Genomic DNA, 21,281 nt, shown 5'->3' with positions numbered 1-21,281 from the left:
CAACAAAAATATCCAGAAAAACACATTTAAAAAAAAAAAAAAGAAAAAGTTATAAATTGATTTGCATTTTAATGAGTGAAATAAGTATTTGAACCCTTCGCAAAACACGACTTGGGCCTGGTGTCGGTTGCATTTTGCATTTTTTAATACACGTTTTTGATCCATTGAAGTCTATGGAATGAACAGAAAAATGTCCCTGGCCCTTTCCATAAAAATGCACAGATGTGAACTACATCCATAGGAAACCATTTTTAAATTGACTGTAGTGCGTTTCTGCGAAACTGAGAAAAAACGCAATAAAAAAATGCATAGGTGTGAATCAGGCCTTAGTACTTGGTGGCAAAACCCTGGTTGGCAATCACAGAGGTTAGACATTACTTGTAGTTGGCCACCAGCTTTGCACACATCTCAGGTGGGATTTTGTCCCACTCCTCTTTGCAGATCCTCATTAAGGCTGACTTTTGGCAACTCGAACCTTCAGATCCCTCTATAAATTTTCTATGGGATTAAGGTCTCGAGACTGGCTAGGCCACTCCAGGACCTTAATGTGCTTTTTGAGCCACTGCCATGCTGGAATACCCATCCATGACCCATTTTATATGCCCTGGCTGAAGAAAGGTGGTTCTCACCCAAGATTTGTTGGTACAGACCATCGCCCCTTTGATGCAGTGAAGTTGTGCTGTCCCCTTAACAGAGAAAACGCCCCCAAAGCATAATGTTTCCATGTTTTATGATGGGGGATGGTGTTCTTGGGGTCATAGGCAGCATTCCTCCTCCTCCAAACACGGCGAGTTGAGTCGATACCAAAGAGCTAAATTTTGGTCTCATCTGACCATACTTTCACCCAGTTCTCCTCTAAATCATTCAGATGGTCATTAGCAAACTTCAGACGGGCCTTTACATGTGCTTTCTTGGGGAAGGGGGACCTTGCAGGCGCTGCAGGATTTCAGTCCTTCACGGCATAGTAGGTTACCAATTATTTTCTTGGCGACTATGGTTGCAGCTGCCTTAAAGCGGAGTTCCGGCCACAAATTGAAAAAAAAAATCTTTTTAAATATAAATACCCCTGTAATACACAAGCTTAATGTATTCTACTACAGTTAGTCTGTAAACTAAGGTCCGTTTTGTTAGGTTGTTACAGCATTTAGACACTTTATAAAACAGAAATTGACTGGGGTCATCTTAAGTGTGGGCATCATGAAGCCAGACTGTATGACTTCCTGGATTTCAGCCTCGCACATGCTCAGAGCTGTACAAGCAGTGTAATGGTTTCAGATCAGGTTTCGATAGCAACGGGAGTGTCAGAGAAAGTTACCGCCCCTTATCTATGCAAACCTCTCCTCCCCTCCTCCTTCCAGGAACCAGTAAATATACGAAATTATTTGTTCCTGTGCAGATATATCTACATAACAAGATGATATATATATCTTGTTATATATGTGGTGTGTATACATATACCAGACATGTGCCCTGTCAATAAATTCATTTTGGTAGTGCGGTGGTGTTAGTGCGGTGGCGTTAGTGCCCAGTGCAGAGTGGGGGGAGGTACAGATGATCAGGCATACAGAGCGGATCTCTGATTGGTCTGTATGTGAGTACAGTGATCATAGTACAGCCCCGCCTCCCTGCACTAGACTTGTAACACACAGTGCAGAGCTCTGTTTCTATGTACAGGGAGGCGGGGCTGTACAGGGAGGCGGGGCTGTACTATGCTAGGTGCTCTCACATACAGATCTATCAGACAGAGATTCGCTCTGTCTGCCTGATGATCTGTATTTCCGTGCACCGGAGACAGACTGCAGATGGGCGGGTGGTGGAGGGAGGACGACGGGGGCGGCGGTGACGGACGGGTGGAGGAGCTAGGACGGGGGCGGTGCTAGGACGGGGGCGGTGCTAGGACGGGTGGAGGAGCTAGGACGGGGGAGGAGTTGGAGAGGGAGAAGAGGAAGGACACCACCTCTATGGGCGGCACTAAACTCCCTCCCTCCCGCCCCCCGAGATGTTCATCCACGGCTGCGATGTTCAGCCCAGCCTGGGGATGATGACACACATATCCCAGGAGGCATAGCAGCGCTGGATGCGGCGGGGGGGGGGGGGGGGGCCATTCCGCCGCGGCGGGGGAATAAGACACTCACAGATAAAAACGTGAGTTTTTAAAAGACAAAAACAAAAACATCCCAAATGTATTTAAGGGGGCAGTGTAAAAACGAATGCAAAGAAGTTGTAAAATAGGGTGGAACTCCGCTTTAAGATCATTGACAAGATTCTCCCGTGTAATTCTGGGACAATTCCTTACCGTTCTAATTAGGGTTGTCCCGATACCGATACCAGTATCGGGACCGATACTGAGCTTTTGCGGGAGTACTTGTACTCCCGCAAATGCCCCCGATGCCAGATCCGATACTACCCCCCTCCCCCCCCCCCGCATACCGCAACACCGCCGCCTAGTTAATCAGTGTGCGGAGAACATTACAGCTTTCATTTGAATAGCTGTGTGTTCCGCGCCGCGTATAGACACTCCCCCTTGCTCGGGATTGGACGGGTGCTCTGTCTATCAAAGTGCAGATCACCCGTCCAATCCCGAGCAAGGGGGAGTGTCTATACGCGGCGCGGAACACACAGCTATTCAAATGAAAGCTGTAATGTTCCCTGCACGCTGATTAACTAGGCGACGGCATCTAGGTATGGGGGGACACGGCTGCATCTGTGGGGGGACACGGCTGCATCTGTGGACACATTTAAAGTATCGGTATTGGCGAGTACTTGAAAAAAAGTATCGGTACTTGTACTCGGTCCTAAAAAAGTGGTATCGGGACAACCCTAGTTCTTACATGGAGCCCCAGATCGAGGGAGATTGACAGTTATTTTGTGTTTCTTCCATTTGCGAATAATCGCACCAACTGTTGTCGCCCTCTCACCAAGCTGATTGGTGATGGTCTTGTAGCCCATTCCAGCCTTGTGTAGGTCTACGGTCTTGTCCCTGACATCTTTGTACAGCTCTTTGGTCTTGGTCATCTTTGTCATGGTGGAGCGATTGCAATCCGATTGCTTTTGTGGGCAGGTGTCTTTTATACAGACAACAAGCTGAGATTAGGATAATTCCCTTTAGTGCCGGTTCACACTACAGCAACTTGGTATCTGACTTGTCGCTGGACAAAAGAAATTCCATTGAAGTGAATGAGAGCCGTCTTAAAAACGTACACTACTGAAGTTGCTCCAACTTCAGAAAAGGTTCTTGTACTACTTCAAGGTGACTTCTAGGCAACTTGTACCCATTGATTTCAATGGAAGTTGCCTCCAAAGTCGGATCTCCATCTCAACTGAAGCAACTTTACAGGAAAAGAAAATAGTTTATTCAGGCAAACCCCTCCCTCCCACAGAGCTGATTATTCTGTGATTGGCCACAGCCAAAGTCGCCTGTCCTAGAGGCAACTTCAAGTCGCGTTGCAAGTTGCTCAAAGTCGCACAGAAGTATCCGCCAAATCGCCTTGCAAAGTCATGCTGCAAGTCGGGTTGCCCCTGTGTGAACCGGCACAAGAGAGTTCTCAATCTCAGCTCGTTACCCTGTATGTTAAGACACATGGGAGCCAGAAATCTTGTTGACTGATGGGGGATCAAATACTTATTTCACTTATTACAATTCAAATCAATTTATAACTTTAAATGCCTTTTTCTGGATATGTTATTTTGTGTCTCATAAAAAACAAACCCACCATTAAAATTATAGACTGATCATTTCTTTGTCAATGGGCAAATGTACAAAATCAGTACACCTGAAAAAATGCATTCACTGACTGTGCATGCTCCTTGAATGCCACCAGGTGGAGGAAGACGTTCCCCCGTCATCGTGGCTGTCTCCCGATTGGATGGATAAGTCCTGGCTTCTAAACAATGACACCTGGCATCCTACACCCTCTATTTGGTTGTCACCTGTTGGCTTCCCTCACAGTCACACGCTCTCTCGTCATGCAATTATCCTATACCTTTAAGCTTTGACACAAGTCAACATCCACAACTGTGGTGGTAAAGCTGCTTCCCACCAGCGAGAAAACTCAAAGGCCTTTTGGGTCCAAGATAAACCCCAACCCTGGGGTTTTCCAGGAGTAGACCAACCAAGGAGGTCCAAGCCAGAGAGTATTCCAGAAAGCCGCTGCTTTACCTCAGCGATAACAGATGCAAATTCCTCTCTTGTCACAAAAGAACTGGAGGAAGATACCCTAAAGTAGTTGAAATACCGGATCGGTGGAGGGGGTCAGAGCTGCCTGGAACAAACTAACCCCCAGGGGATGAATTACATGGTATACTGCATCCAGGTTCTTCCCTACCTGAAGATAAATGGGACCCCACCCCCCTACATATCTCCTCCTCTCTACCTATTCACGAGACATGGCCTGCTGATGCATACATAGGGATCATGGCTGGGAACAGCAGTCCAAGTCAGCCGAGAAGGCTCCAAGCACCAGTGCACTGGTTACCCCAGAAGATTTTCCACAAATTTGCCAGTGCATCAACGTAAACAGGAGGTCTGCCTTTCTGGTCATGTCCTAGAAAAAGGGTGAGTCACCAGCAGGGACTACCCCCAGAAGACTAACCAGTCTATGCTACAGGACCCCCTCTGGGGGGTCCAATCTTCTCCTGTCACAAGGACCTTTAGGGACTCAGCTCCTCAACTGGGGGGATCACTTCCCTGGACCTGTATAGCACCCTACTTGTCTGTAAGGCAAAGTATTGCCTTGCAGACCTACTGGTCTGTCAAGTTAGGAAAGACAGTGCTTTGGTAGTCAATGAGTCAGCTATTACCTAAATACAATCACTCTTGGTGTATTTGCCAACGTTCTTCAGAATTAAATTTTGACTATCAGAGTCATTAGTGAATCCTGATTTTTATAAGGCGAAGTCTTATTACTCAAGAGACTGGCCCCTTTCACACGAGCTGTACGACCAGGTCCACCTGTCAGTTTTTTAGGTGGACCTAATCGACCCATCCATTCAGCTCTATGGAGCAGAGGATGTCAGTGGACACATGTTCACCGACACCCTCTATCCGATCTGCCAAATCCAGGGCGGTTGGTGGTCCTATTTTCCATCCGTCTGGTGGATCGGACAAAAACAGACAGGTGGTTCATTTTCATCTGATCTCCCCATAGAGGAGAGTAGGACTTTGACAGTTCTGTCTCTGCACAGTGAGTGGAGACGGACCTGTCATCTGCCAGCTCAGCGGAGCGATCCCCACTAAGCAAGGGTAGTCCATCAAACAGATCCACGTTGTGTAATCGAAAAGGTTGTTTTTCTAAATGATGATCGGGTCATGTTAGATATAGACAGTGTTCTTTAATAGAACTATAGGCAAATCTCAACACCCCCTCCCCATTTAGGATAGAGTAAAGGAGGGTCACATATCTACACCTATCACTTTGTTTTTATCCATCTGTGCCCCATTAGGGAAGTTTCCCTTCACTTCCTCTGCCATAGCCAATACAGGAAGTGAAAAAATTCCTGCAATTTAAAAAGGAATACCTTGGGACCCCCCCCCCCCCCCCAGGTCACTAGAACTAGTGTCCCGATTGGAAGGTTTCCCTTCTATTACTTTTCTGGGGACAACCCAAAATGTGGGATTTTCTTTTACTTTTAATAATGGTAAACAAGACAGAGAGGGTGAATCTCCCCAACGAGGACACAGACCACAACAAACTGACAGGTGTTCTAATTCCTCAAAAATTATATACAAAAAAAAGTTTTGCCTGTAGGTGCTTTAAGCCTCTAACATGCCAAGTGGAGTTTTTACCTGGTAGTAGAGATGAGAGGCTCGAGGATCCATGGGTGGATATGGCTGTGGATAAGCCGATGGGTATGTACCGTACCCTCTGTAGTAGTAGTAAGGATCAACTTGCTGTGGCGTTTGAGAAGTAGGTGGTCTTGCCTGTTCTGGATACCCAACAGACTGGCTGGGGTTTGCTGGTGTGGTTGAGGTTGATACAGGATGAGGAGGGTAAGGTTTCTGCTCATAAGACTCATATTTAGTTCCTGGCTCTGAAGTGCCGGTGTACCGTAGATCTGCAGGATTCTGGCCAGTTGGCACTGGAGGTGCCGGTTGTGGTAGATAAGTCACAGGTTTAGACCCAGAAACTACCTGCCCTGGAGGAGCTCCTGGTGGAGCCTGAGAAACAGGCGTCATGTACTCATGAAAAGGCCCCGATCTAGGCTGCAAAGTCTCAAAGGAAGGCTGCTGTTGAGCCACTTTAGTAACCTGCTGATAAAAACCTTGTTTGTTAATATCTGGCCCAGGCTGGAAATTAGGGACATTGCTTGACTGATTTGGATAGTTAGGGGCACCGATAGGAGGTGGATTCTGGAATAGAGCGTGAGCATTTGCATTTTGATTGGTAGATGCACGAGGCACAGTAAAATCAACAGCACCTACATTTTCCATGTGGCTGCCAACCAAATTCCCTGAGACAGTAACTGTCCCAGTAGAATTTCCCACTGGCGCATAAGACCCTGATACAGGAACTGAAGATTTTATTGACTCGACTGCTACACTTTCTGCCTTACCATTTTTCTGCCCCTCTGTGACCAAATTAAGTGGAAATTGATTGGATGACGATGGCTTAACATTTTGAGGCAAACTGGAAAACATTTCAGAAAATCGATCACTGCCAGGGGGGAAATTATTATTGAGAGAATTAGGCATTTTAAGCGGAGGTCCAGGCTGAACCAAAGCAAGAGAAGCATTCTGATCAGGAATATAATTACCAGTGTGAGCTGGCCTGTCAGCCGCTGATGGATCTTTTACAGAATTAAGGTTCTTGATTTGATTGGGCAAAGACAAAGAAAAATTAATAGGCTGTGCCAAATTATAGTTTTTGCTTGGCTGAGCAATTAGAACAGGCTGATTTTGCAGGGAATCTGTGGGTGGGGAAGACAACAGACTGGCATATCCAGAACTTGCCTGTGATGGAGGATGTTCATCATCTCCTATTTTTGGAGGGTTCTCAAGATTTTCTGAGGAGGTGTGCTCTTCTGGCATTGTCACAAACTGTGCTGGGTCAAGCCTGCTGTTTTGTGTAGCTATAGCCCCATCCTCTGGAGGCTGTATTACTTCATTTTGGGGTTTTGGAGGAACATAAACAGCAGGAGCTGGTGGAGCCAGTAGGACATTGCCTCCAAAATTGGGCAGTTCTCCTTGGGCCCACAGAGTAGTTGCAGGGCTTTCACACTTTTTATTTGACCCATGAGCTCTTGACGATGGACGTTTATCCAGCAATAGGCTATCGAAAGGTGGAACTCCAAAAACATTACCACTGGTTACGTTCAAAACTTCAGCATTAGCACTGCTAGTAAAAATAGTTTCCAAATTATCAGGAGGTTGCTCTAGATTTCCTGGGGAAACTGCCGATGTGGCACTGTTGGATGTGTTTGGTATGTGCTTGTTGGCATCTCGAACTTCACCAACTATCTTTGACTGGTCTATATCAACTGGCTTTACACCTATGTATGAACGAACAGGTTCAAAAGAACTGTTTACACTGGCCTGAAATATTCCAGTAGGTTTTGGTGGGCTTGGTGCTGGAGGCTGAGACAAATTACCATGGAAAGTTTTCTGTCCCACAGCTTGTACATTAGAGTCTTTACTCAATGGGGAAGAATCAATTTGCTTAAAGAAACTGTTGGTACTTTCATTCTCAAGTTTACCACTTTCCTTCTGAATAAAGGTGCCTATCAGTTCCTGAGGTCTTGTTGAGATGGGAAGACTTCGGTGACTTAAGTTACTGTAGTTTGAAGATACGCTATCAGATCGAACAGAACGTGACATCCCACCAAAGGCCTCCATGTTTGGACCTCCTTCAGTGTGGCTGGGGATATTCTTAGGGAGAGCTGGGGCAGGTAAGGATCCATACCTTAACCCTTCTAAATTTAAACCAGTAGGAAAAGTGTTATTGTGGGGTTCATTTGGTAAGACTTCCAGATTTTGAACGCACTCTATATTTTCCACATTATCGTAGAGCTGTTCAGACCCACCTTTGGCTTCTGTGTGTTGGTTATCACTGTTGTCTACTTCCCAAAGTACATGTGGATCCTGAAAACTACTGGAAATCTCCGATACCAATGATGGAGCATTTGTAACAGCAGGATGAAATGGTGAAGATGTCATTGTCTGGGAGGTGGAAACAGCTGGCTGAGTTTGTGAAAGAGACAATATTGCTGAGTGCCCAACAGGTTGATAGGAAATGTTACTTGCTTGCCTACTAGCATTTAACTGCTGTTCAGTTGAGAGGATTTCAAAATTTTCTGCTTCGTCCCCCTTAAAAAATGTTGATACAGTTCCTGAATTACCTTCCCGGCCTAGAATTTTTGCAGATTCACTCTGGGGCTTATTTTCAGGTACAGGTAATGGAGCGCCAGGTGGTATAGTGTTAGAACTAGGTAATGGTGGGTTTTGCTGTGGTTCATGGTAGGCCTGACCAAACCGGCTGTTCTGTTCAATATTTTGGTTGTGCATATAATCCATTGGGATAGTGTTGTTGAACTGAGAAGCACTTTGCTGTTGGATGTGATTGGAGCCACCAGTAAGTGGGAAAGATGCTGGAGCAGTTCTATGTGGGGCTGAGAAGTAGGTCTGATCACTGGATTGGGGTGGCAGGTGGGAAACTTCTAAATAAGGAGGGGAATAATAAGGGGTATTGTAAGCAGCATGCTGAGCAGCTGGAGGGAAATTCTGACTGGAGGTAGGTGGTGCAACCTGAGTAGATCCCCAAGGTGCTGTGGTTTGTTGAGAAGATGAGGGAGGATATGATTGTAATGGTGCTGAAACTTGGCTTCCATTACCCCCTTCTGTAACAACACTTTGCCTACTTTGAGATCTGCCCTGACTTGGCACTGATGCATTTTCCAGTCCTCCTGTGATGTTATGAAGAGATGTCGGGGCTGAATGGGCAAACCCCAGTTGCATGGTAGGTGTGGGAGCCATGTTGTTTGAGAAATGCCCACTAGGTAACAACGGAGGAGACACACTGCTGTGCATGGCTGCCCCTGCAACAGGTTGGGGAGTAGAACTTGGTAAGTATGCTTGCGCTCCAGCCAGGGATTGGTCAGCAGCAGCTGAGGGAGGACCAGGCTGTGGGTACAGTGAGGGTGATGGACTGGACATTGTCAGCATATTTGACTTTGGTGCATTTCCCAGTGCCATACTTTGAGGAGTCATTCTGCCAAATGCAAAGGGGTCAGTGACTGGCTGCACTGGAGGGGCTGCCATGGCTGATGGAGTAGGAGTTCTTTTACGCCAGTATGCATTAGTGGTCATTGCCATTCGAGGAGGTCCGCCCATTCCCGAAGGACCAGCAGGAGGAGGTGGCTGCATGTTTCTCCTCTATTTGCTGTAGTTCCCCAATTTTTTTTGTAGCAAAAAAACTGCAGGTTAACCCTGAAAGAATGAAAAGAAAAAATATAAAGCAGGCATAAAACAGAGAAAGTTAAAAACATAAGCAATCAAAAATCCCCTACATTTTTCCCCAACTATATCAAATGGCCAAAATTTGACTAGCTGCAGTGGGTTGCTGCATGGGAATGATAGGGCTAAAAAAAGAAAGATGGGGGTGGCATGTCAGCTTGCTAGTATACGGGTGGTTGTTGGAGCATTTGTACCTTGTACCACATGACATCTTCCGGCTTACATGTTAACACTGCACATTTGTCATTATGCATTCTACTGGTTTTTATTGTCTTTGAAAAAAAATATTGTTTGGGTAATGCACTAGGTCAGTGATGGTGAACCTATGGAACAGGTGCCACTGCCGGCACACTGAGCCCTCTCTGTGGGCATGCCAGGAAAAATTTGAAAAACACACAGAAACACTGACACCCAATCGTCCACACCGCACCCCCCATCGCAAACTACATCTCCCACAGGTCTGTAGGACAGCAGTGATGTGTCCGAGGCAGGCGTGACCAAGTAGAAGCGGCCAGGGGTGACATGCTGGCAGAAATACAATCATGGAAGCTGTCTCATCCACACCGCACCCACCATAAAACTGTATCTCACACAAATCTCTGGGGTCACCGGGGACGTGCTGGGCATGACAGAGACAACACACGCCTGGATCAGAGGCAGCTTGCGGGAGACTGAGGAATGAGCTGCTGGAGAGATTGGAAACAGGCGAGAGATGTGGAGTGGACATGTACAGTTATCAGTCCGAAGCAAAAAGGGTTCACACCGATCCAGGCATGTTATGCCATGCATAACCCACTCTGCCATCAGGTGCTAGCTCTGCAAACGTGCACTGCAGACAATCAAAGGTAGCTGGATGAATTAACACCTTTATTGCGCAATATTAATTAACCTCTTCGTATTCGGGCCATTGTATTTTGGACGGCCACAAGGTGGCGCTACAATACAAGGACGACATCCATTGACATCCTTGGCTTCTCCGGCCACTGGGGGGCGGGCGGGCGTGCGCCCGCCGCGTCACTGAGGTGCCGATGCAAGTGCCTGGCGGCCGTGATGTCCGTCAGGTACCCGCGATTGGCCGTTACACAGCCAAGGACGTGGATCTGTGTGTGTAAACACAGATCCACATCCTGTCAGGGAGAGGAGACCGATGCTGTGCCCCTTGTACATAGGGACACAGCATCGGTCACCTCCCCCAGTCAGACCCCTTCCCCCATAGTAAGAATCTTGCCTAGGGAACACATTTAACCCCTCCCTCGACCCCTAGTGTTAAAGCGGAGGTTCACCCTAAAAACATGTATATACCATTCCATCCAGCATACTGCCGACATGTACAGTATGCTGTTTTTTTTTCCCCCGCTGTACATACCGCCGTATAGCCATATCCCCCCCGGCTTCCGGGTAGTGGATCCCGCGGGCGTGGGCATTCCTATTCAGAGACTAAGTGATTGACGTGATGACAAAAGCTTCAACCCGGCGCATAATGCGCGTCAGTTTCCGAAAGAAGCATTATGCGCCGGGTTGAAGCTTCTGCGGCGGTATGTACAGCGGAAAAAAAAACAGCATACTGTACATGTCGGCAGTATGCTAGATGGAATATACATGTTTTTAGGGTGAACCTCAGCTTTAACCCCTTCCATGCCAGTCACATGTATACAGTAATCAGTGCATATTTATAGCACCGATCGCTGTATAAATGTGAATGGTCCCAAAAAAGTGTCAAAAGTGTCCGCCATGTCGTAGTCCCAATAAAAAAAAATCAGATAACCATTACTAGTAAAACAATAAAATAAAAATGTCATAATTTTATCCCCTATTTTGTAGGCGCTATAACTTTTGCACAAAACCAATCACTATACACTTACTGCAATTTTTTACCAAAAATATGTAGAAGAATACGTATCGGCCTAAAACTGAGAAAAAAAAATGGGATATTATAGCAAAAAGTAAAAAAATATTGTTTTTCCAAAATTGTTGCTGTTTTTTTGTTTATAATCGCAAAAAATAAAAACCGCAGAGCTGATCAAATACCACCAAAAGAAAGATCTATTTGTGGAAAAAAATTATATTTTGTTTGGGAGCCACGTCACATGACCGCGCAATTGTCAGTTAAAGCGACGCAGTGCCAAAAGCTGAAATTTCGCCAGGGCAGGAAGGGGGTATATGTGCCCAGTAAGCAAGTGGTTAAAATCCAAATGGTCAATCCATGTACAAAAAGCTAGCCGTTATTTTTGCAACTCTTCTGTACATGGATTGCCAGTTTTGGATTTTACAACATATTGCACAATAAATAAATTTGGTGTGCGGTCATCCAGCTACCTTTCTTAAGTATCTCATCAGTCCATGGTGTCCCGCTTCTTAGAGGCAAAGGCTGAAGCTGCTCATCTGCTGGTGGGTACCTTCCCCTTTCAACTCCTTCCTGTCCAGTTTCAATTGCTTTATCCTGGCCCTGTCTCTAGGTCAGGATCCAGATTGACCGCCAAAATTTGGATTAAATTGATCGTTTTTGTAAAAAAAAAAAAAAAAAAAAAAAAAAAAAAAAAAAAAAATGCAGGTAGGTGAGTGCAATGGTCAGTGCATGTGTTGGGTAGGTCAGTGTATGTTGCACAGTGTATTCTGAGCACTCATTCAGAGGGATCATCAGTCCCATCGTCTGTAAGAGGCAAGGTGAATTCTATGTTGGCACTTTGAAAGAAATAAGTTGGTTTTGTGTTGCGGTTTGGGCACTTGCGCTCAAAAAGGTTTCGCCATCACTGCACTAGGTGTTTGCACCTTCCCCTTTTGTTGTCTTTGTAAACCAAGCCTATATACTGTGTTTGCTGGCTGTCCCATAATACAGAAGACTTGGGGCAGTCCGATAAAACCTGTGTGTCTCACTTTCCTTTCAGGTCTGCGGCCAACTAGATTTTTTCTGTCTCAACATTTTCCTGATGTATTATGTGCTGGTTTTCTTTTAAGTGATTTAAAAATAAAATTCTCATTTTGCAGGGTGGATCAGTAAATAACATTATTTATTCTGTATTTTAACTGCTCGGGTGATTTGTTGTCCAACCAGAATGTTGAGAGGAAATAAGGTATTCAAACACAAGACCCTGTCATTTACAAACTGAAAACAGCACACAAGGTTACAGGCTGCATCTAAAAACCGCAAGAGTAAATCAATGCCGTAACTGAAGGCAATCCAGATATAGAACCAATACAGTTTTACATGCAGCTATAAAATAACTTTTAAAGTCATATTTACTTTCTGGATATTATAGAAGGCTAAAAATAATTCCCTAAGCAAACAGTAAAAGGATGAGTCAGAGCATGCTGAAAGGGGAACTCTGGATGGTGAGAAATGTGAATGCTGCAGATGAAATGGAACATCTAAAGCAAATAATGTACAATGCACTCCTGGCTGCCATAGCTGATGGCGTGGAACATTGCACGTCAAGAAAGCTAACACAGGCAAGTTTTATCTCAAAATGTAAACTTAACCATACCACTGCCAAGCTGACAATCTCAGGCCAACCTGCTTGACTGTCACATGATCTTCCCACAGGCTCACAAAAAGCAATAAAGAGTAAGACTTTATAGCACTTATGTGACCTGTGCCCATCCGACTGCTACTGAACTGCCGTGCATGATGGGACTTGTAGTTTCAGCATGGTTACATCGCTTCACTGTACATTAAACTGTCAGTGTGATACTTTTGCAAGCTCTGAAACTATAGTGTTGCAATATTTGTTAGAAAAACAGAATACAGAAAAAAACATAAAAACGCAATCGTTCATCTTTTTGTGAACAAAAACATACATAAAAGCACAACCGAGAGGATCTTTTTTTTTCCCCGTTTACACAAACTTTGCTGCAAAAAAAAATAGAAAAGATTAAAAAAGTAGTGCAATGCCTTACTCGTTAAGTGTTAGGTCAAAGATGGGCCATTAACCACTTGCCAGGCACTTTAACCCATTTTCTGCAAAGGATAATTTTCAGCGCCATCACCTTTTGAATGACAATTGCGGTCATGCAACACCAATATAAATTGTTATATATTTTTTTTCGCACAAATGGGAGCTTTCTTTTGTTGGCAAGCACCACTGGGCTTCTGATTTTTTGCCATGTAAATGAAAAAAACACACACACACACACACACACACACACACACTTGTTTGTTATAAAAGTCTGCAAATAAATTATCTTTCTTCATAAATTTTGACCAAAATGTATACTGTTCCATTTCTTTGGTGAAAGTAGCTGAAATCAGGAAAATATTAGTCTGTAGGAAAGTTAGAATCCAAACTATGGTATACATCTAAAAACGGATTAATCCTGATGTACTGACGGCCCATCTAAATTCTTGAGGCCCAAAAACAGCAGAACATTACAAACATCCCCCAAACGACCCCTTTTTGACAGTAGGCAGTCCGAAATGCATTCAGTAAGAGGCATGGTGAATTTTTTTGTCACAATTAAAAAGGAAAAAAATGTTTTAGATTTTGTCACCAGTGATAAAGGGCTTTTTTTTTTTTTTTTAATATATATATATATATATATATATATATATATATATATATATATATATATATATATATATATATATATATATATATATATATATATATATATTTTTTTTAACACACTGACCAGAGAAATAGTGTTACCATACACTGTACTTCTGAGGGAAGGGAACAGGATTTTTTTTTTTTTTACTACACGCATTAAGATTGCTTTTAATGTTATAAGCAACAATTTTTACTGAATAAAACAGATTCATTCAGTGTGTATTGTTGTGATTAGCCACTACTAATCACACGGTACAGATGAGGTGTGATTGGCCCTGTCTGTACCATGTGATCACTGACACAATTGTACACAATGAATGGCAATACAGGAAACCATCTATTGTTTACAATTGTCATGTGATCTTCTGTGATTGGTTACAGTGATCACATGGTACCAGCAGCAAGCAGGTACACCGATTAGTCAACGACTGTGTCCGATGGATAGAGCCAGTGTGACAGATCGTGCCACAGCGTGGCCCATTCTGAGAGGACGTCATAAAGCGTCCTCCTGAAATAATAAATGTCCCGGCCCAGCTGTCAACTGACAATAGGGGGGACGGGAGGTGGTTAATAATCTCACAATACAGATGCCCTAGGGCTCATGCACCCTGCAGTTCAAAAAAGCTTCTACAGGCATTTGATCTTTTTTCTCTGTTATAAGTCTAAGCACACTAAAGGCGTTTTCAGGAGTTTAGTGGCATAAAAAAATACCCTCCAAAGTGATGTTCTGGAGGAGGTTTTGCGACTATGCAGCCTATTCATTTGAGTGGGCTGCTGTGCTTGCTTTTCCTGCAGGAAAAAGGTCCTGGCACCTTTTTTTAAACGTGGGCGCAAGAAAATCCCATGGTGCTGTCGCACTATGAGATTTCTGTGTGCAAGAAATCGCACCACATTTTTCAGTGCATGGGGGAGCCATTAACTCTTATTCGCATTTTCTGTGCAGCATGCGGGTGTGGGAATGTGTACGATTTACATGAACTCCTACACCCACGTATATGTGAATGTAGCCCAAGAGCTGCTTCACACCAGATGCAGTCCACTGCATTTTAAATCTGCACCAAAAAATGCATGAACAGTGTTTTCCATGTATTCCAATGACCCTAGTTCACACACATCAACTGCGTTCCATTGCAGTTAAAGTACAAAATGCTCCATCTTTTGTCTAGGGAACACATCTGGAAAATGTCAAAACACATCTAAAACGCACATCCAGAATGCAGAAATGATGGCGTTTACTTGCTCGAACTACACAATAATGAACATATCTGGAGTTCATCTTTAATCTGTTTATACAGTGGAACCTTGGATTACGAGCATAATCCGTTCCAGGAGAATGCTCGTAATCCAAAGTACTCCCATATGAGAGCGAGTTTCCCCATTGAAGTCAATGGAAACTAAAATAATTTGTTCCGCATTGACTTCAACGGCATGCAATACCGCATGTGGCCAAGAACCCTCAGCCATGATGTGAGCCGTGGGATAGATTTTGGATCAAGCATTATGCAAATATCAAAATGCATTTATAAATGCATTGTAGTCTGGAGAAGCAGGCTTTCCTAGACAGACTGTTGTATGTGCTCCAGCCAGGAAATGAGGCAGACCCTGACTTGCTATAGCTTCTAATGTACACCATGAGATCATAGTGAGCAGATTCAGAAGGGTTAGACGTTCTCACACAGGTGTTTTGTAAATGGTGGCAGTGCCAAGTAAGTCACCCCCTGTGCACAGGAAGGCTGCAGCTATTACTGTTAAAGTGCCAATTACTATGGCGATTGTCCGTTTAGCCAGCGCTCCCTCAAGTACAAGACATGCATACTGGTCTAAGATGGCCCAATGTAACAATGCATTAAGAATACACCTAGATTTCAGGTTTAACTATGCTACCTGTGGAAACCTGGCAACAAGAGTAATAAATGTGGGAGAAGGAAGAAAAATCACTCTCACTAGTTGTTTACTTATTAATTGTAACAGTAACAAGTGAATTTATAGAACACTCTTACAGTGACACTGAAAAGCTAATTTTCTTAAAAAGATCTATGGGCACCATTTTTATTTTCCCCATGCAGCGGGGCTGTACAAGCACTGCATGGGGTTAACTGCTCGTTTTGTCCAGGGGGCATCAGATTACATACAGCGCTCTCTGTAATATGAAGTCCTGTCTCCAGGGCCGGCTTTGGACCACTGTTCTGTGCATCAAAGAAGCCGGTGCTAAAGAGGCCACTGAGTAAATAAGATTCTCGCTATATGTAATCTGACGGCGCTCATCCCGCTCCCCCTAAAGCGGCAGTAATTTAAGGTGAGGCTGAATTGATAGGCACTGACTCTTATTTTGCTTCAAAGTTCTTTATTTAAAATGTAAGTATTTTCCTGAAACGTCCCTCTTAACCACTTAAGCCCCGGACCAATATGCTGCTAAATGCCCAAAGGCGTTTTTACAATTCGGCACTGCGTCGCTTTAACAGACAATTGCGCGCTCGTGCGACGTGGCTCCCAAACAAAATTGGCGTCCTTTTTTCCCCACAAATAGAGCTTTCTTTTGGTGGTATTTGATCACCTCTGCGCTTTTTATTTTTTGCGCTATAAACAAAAATAGAGCGACAATTTTGAAAAAAATGCAATATTTTTTACTTTTTGCTATAATAAATATCCCCCAAAAACATATAAAAAATATTTTTTTCCTCAGTTTAGGCCGATACGTATTCTACCTATTTTTGGTAAAAAAAAAAAAATCAAAAAAAAAAAAAATCGCAATAAGCGTTTATCGGTTGGTTTGAGCAAAATTTATAGCGTTTACAAAATAGGGGGTAGTTTTATTGCATTTTTAGTATTTTTTTTTTACTACTATTGGCGGCGATCAGCGATTTTTTTCGTGACTGCGACATTATGGCGGACACTTCGGACAATTTTGGCACATTTTTGGGACCATTGTCATTTTCACAGCAAAAAATGCATTTAAATTGCATTGTTTATTGTGAAAATGACAGTTGCAGTTTGGGAGTTAACCACAGGGGGCGCTGTAGGAGTTAGTGTTCACTTAGTGTGTGTTTACAACTGTAGGGGGGTGTGGCTGTAGGACTGACGCCATCGATCGAGTCTCCCTATAAAAGGGATGACTCGATCGATGCAGCCGCCACAGTGAAGCAAGGGGAAGCCGTGTTTACATACGGCTCTCCCCGTTCTCCAGCTCCGGGGAGCGATCGCGACTGAGCGGCTATAAATGAATAGCCGCGCCGTCGTCCCGGATCGCTCCCCGCGGGAATCCGACCGCCGCATCGGACCCCCGACCCGCGGAAAGGCAAGGACGTACCTGTACGCCCATTTGCCTGTACGTGCCATTCTGTGGACGTACATATACATGCGGCGGTCGGGAAGTGGTTAAAATGAATGCGTGTTTTACGCCGATAAATACAGAATATCTCCTCCTCAGCAATCCCCCTAGACAAAAACAAGCAAACATGAGCAGTAAAAAAGAAGTTAGAATTGATTGTGTGTACCGTATTTATCGCGGTATAACGCGCTCCCGCGTATACCGCGCACCCCTAAAGTGACCCCCAATCCTGTGGAAAAAAAGGTATTTTTGTACTTACAGTTTTGGTGTCTTGCGCGGCGGCCTCGTCTGGTTCGGCGGCGTCCTCCCCGCGCCGAGTTTTGAATACTGCGCCAGCATATACCGAGCGCAGTACACTCGGGCAGTCTCGGCAACTGTCGCGCTCACGTCCTGTACGTCCAGGACGTGACCGCGGAAGAAGCCGAGACTGGCCGACTATACCCGAGTGTACTGCGCTCGGTATATGACGGCGCAGTATTCAAAACTCGGCGCGGGAAAGCGGGTATCGGCGTATATCGCGCACCCACGATTTTGCCCCAAAAAAGTGCGCGATATACGCCGATAAATACGGTATATATTTTACACACACACACACACACACACACACACACACACACACACACACACACACACCTTTTAAGTACACAGTGGGGTTTATTTACTAAAGCTGGAAAGCGCAAAATAAGGCTCACTTCTGCGTAGAAACCAATGAACTTCTAACCCCAGCTTGTTCAATTAAGCCTGGTAATAAAATCTGAAAGCTCATTGGTTTTTATGCAGAAATGAGCCCGATTTTGTGCTAAAATATATCTAAAGGATATATTTCTATTTAAGATACATTAATAATTTAGTTTATTCAGAATGAAGCTGTATATTCTACAATATTTCAATTTTTGGTAAACTCATGCAATGAATCCAAGCTCTGCAAACCGAGATAACATGCATTGCATTGAGGAATTCACACAATGTCACAGTAATTATGGGATAAAACAAAGTTCAGGAATATTCCTGTATCCCATTGTTTTTCAAATCTATGTACAAACTGTATGATTGAATCAGATCGGATATCGCTGTTTTACGACCTGACAGCTTATTATTCTAAATAGGAAACCTTTTGTTTGCAAATATTTAAGATTCTAACTACCAGCAAGAATATGTCCTTACATTTAAAGAGCACCTGTTATTTCAGATCTATCGCGGCAGCGCCTGTTAGAGGGAACTCAGTGTGCTCTCCTCCAATGATCAGACTTGTCCCCGCTACACAGCCAATCACTGGGAAGCTCAGTGTACTGCTTCTCCTCCCCCCAGCATTTATGGAGCTGAGAACAGAGGGTATGTGAATACTTATAAAAAAAAAAAAGAAGGGGAGGAGAAAAAAAAGTGTATTTATGTTTTTTTATATCTGTACAAAAACGTTTTGCCTTTGTGGGTTGTTTTACAAGGTGATCATTTACAATCACTTTAAAGGTAAAAAAACAAGTTACATCATACAATTTTCTTATTCAATTTCCCTTAGATTGAACTTCAACTATGTAGTGCAAGAGCCTGTCTGATCGCATACAAATGGAAAGGGTTGAGGTTTGACCTCATATTATATGGTTTTGGCAAGTCTAAAGTAAAATTGTACAAGAAAATTGTATAATGTATGGCAAGCCTTAGACCAATGTATCACTTTAAAGTGGAGGTCCAGCGAAAAAATTAAAAGCCAGCATCTACAAATACTGCAGCTGCTGACTTTTAATAAATGGACACTTACCTGTCCAGCGCGCCCGCAATGTCGGCAGCAGAAGACAAGCAATCGATCGGCTCTCTGCTGCCCCGCCGCCATCCTCAGTGAGGGAATCAGGAAGTGAAGGCCTTATGGCTTCACTGCCCGATTCCCTACTGCGCATGCGCGAGTAGCGCGGCGCTTTCCCAGTAGTCCCCGCTGTCTCCTGGGACCTGTGTGTTTCCCAGAAGGCAGCGGGGGGGGGGGGGGTTAGTGGAGTGACTCAGTGGGTGTCTCTCCCCGGAAGTGGGTGCAAATACCTGTAATATACAGGTATCTGCACCCCCTCCCCCCTGAAAAGTGCCAAGTGACACTGGAGGGGGCGGTTCAGAAAAGCGGAAATTCCATTTTTGGGTGGACCTCCGCTTTAAACACATTATTGAAAGCTGCAATATCTGCTGGAACAAAGTAGATGATCTGGTGGAGCTGTGACACCGCTATTTACAAAGCAAAGTCAAGAATCCTATTTCTTATTTGCCTACTAATGAGTTAACAGGACCACAAAGATTATATCTAAAGCCTCATTTTCAGGCAAGTGGAAATTCTTAATCTGTCCGCCTCCGACAGTTGGGTGTAACAGAAAAGTTCCTTTCAATTCCAACACTTAATAACCCAAAATAGGTAAATGAAAGCAGGAATCAGACATCTCAGCCCAAGGGCCACCAGGAGCCAGAGAATACGTACTAATGTTTAAAGTAACTGACAGAATGTTACATTGAACTAAACCTCGAAAAAATACAACTGTGTGATGATAAAAACAAGATGGAAATAAGGATTGGCCTTTACTATGCACTACAAATCAGAAATATATGCTCAACCAACACAGACTTTATCAACCAGGGTGCCTTAAGGTTTCTTCAGGGGTGCCTTGGAAAATGGATGACAAATTGTACACAAGCCAGCAGGTGGATGAAGCCTGCCTTTTAATTACACAAAGCCAACAAAGCCAGGGTTTTCATTATGCACCATTATGACTTTCTAGACACTGGCATCCTAACAACCAATGACATCATCAGTTAATAAGGAGGATGTCTGTTGCCTGCACAGCATCCTTGTTTGACCCTCCTGTGCCCCCCCCCTCAGCACTGGGGAGACATTGAGAGAGAAGAGAAACATTGCAATACTAGTCAGTACCAGTGTGCAAAAGTGTATTTGCTTTGGAAGAATAACTCGCCTCCAACGTTGGGTGTCCTATGGGTGGAGGTTGCTGCGTTATGTAAAACTATTAGAGAATAGTATTAAAACACAGGTGTTGTATTGTTCTGCAGGACTAAGTACCAGATAGAAATCAGTCCTAGATGAAGACACTGGCGTCTATGTAGTTAGGGCAGCACAGAGACACACTTTTAGCTGGATTCAGGTAGGCAGGCGCATCCTTGCGGCGGCGTAGCGCATCGTATTTACACTACGCCGCCGTAAGTTAGCAAGGCAAGTACTGTATTCACAAAGTACTTGCCTGCTAAGTTACAGCGGCGTAGCGTAAATAGGTCCGGCGTAAGCGCGCCTAATTCAAATGAGGATGTGGGGGGCGTGTTGTATGTAAAATAACTGACCTGACGTGATTGACGTTTTTTACGAACGGCGCATGCGCCGTCCGTGTGCATATCCCAGTATGCATTGCGGCAAAGTACGCCGCACGGACGTATTGGTTTCGACGTGGACGTAAATTACGTCCAGCCCTATTCACGGACGACTTGCGCAAACGACGTAAAAATTTTCAAATTTCGATGCGGGAACGACGGCCATACTTAACATTACTAGTCCAGCTCTTTGATGGAATAACTTTACGCCTGAAAATGCCTTACGTAAACGGCGCATCTGTACTGCGTCGGCCGTGCGTACGTTCGTGAATAGGCGTATCTAGTGATTTACATATTCTACGCCGAACACAATGGAAGCGCCACCTAGCAGCCAGCCTAAAAATTACACTTTAAGATACGACGGTGTAAGACACTTACGCCGCTCGTATCTTAGCCTAATTTAAGCGCATCTGGTTACCAGAATACGCCTAAATTTGCGTTGGCGTAGAATCAGACTTAGGCTGGCGTATCTACTGATACGCCAGCCTAAGTCTTTCTGAATCTGTCCATTAGCCTACAATTTATCAAAGTGTGGAGGACACAACACACCAAACAAAGCATGAATAATCAAACCAGGTAAGGGCCCTTCAGAACTAGACTTGTCACATGTGGC

At 44.3% G+C, this 21,281-nt stretch overlaps 1 protein-coding gene across 4 annotated transcripts in view; it reads right to left on the bottom strand.

Moving 5' to 3' along the window:
- Window positions 1-21,281, bottom strand: part of SEC16A (SEC16 homolog A, endoplasmic reticulum export factor) — a 110,063-nt gene that overhangs the window by 82,473 nt on the left and 6,309 nt on the right. For 3 of the 4 annotated variants that reach the window (XM_040324112.1, XM_040324110.1, XM_040324111.1), the window contains exon 2: window positions 5,786-9,421. In XM_040324112.1, coding sequence (XP_040180046.1) covers window positions 5,786-9,358 — 3,573 coding nt within the window. In that variant the 5' untranslated portion in view covers window positions 9,359-9,421. The remainder of the gene's footprint in view (window positions 1-5,785; window positions 9,422-21,281) is intronic. The other variant, XM_040324113.1, reaches the window with a different exon arrangement.

Source organism: Rana temporaria, chromosome 9, assembly GCF_905171775.1.
Source record: "Rana temporaria chromosome 9, aRanTem1.1, whole genome shotgun sequence".
NCBI classification, from domain to species: Eukaryota; Metazoa; Chordata; class Amphibia; order Anura; family Ranidae; genus Rana; species Rana temporaria.
This window is presented reverse-complemented; position numbering and strand designations above follow the sequence as displayed.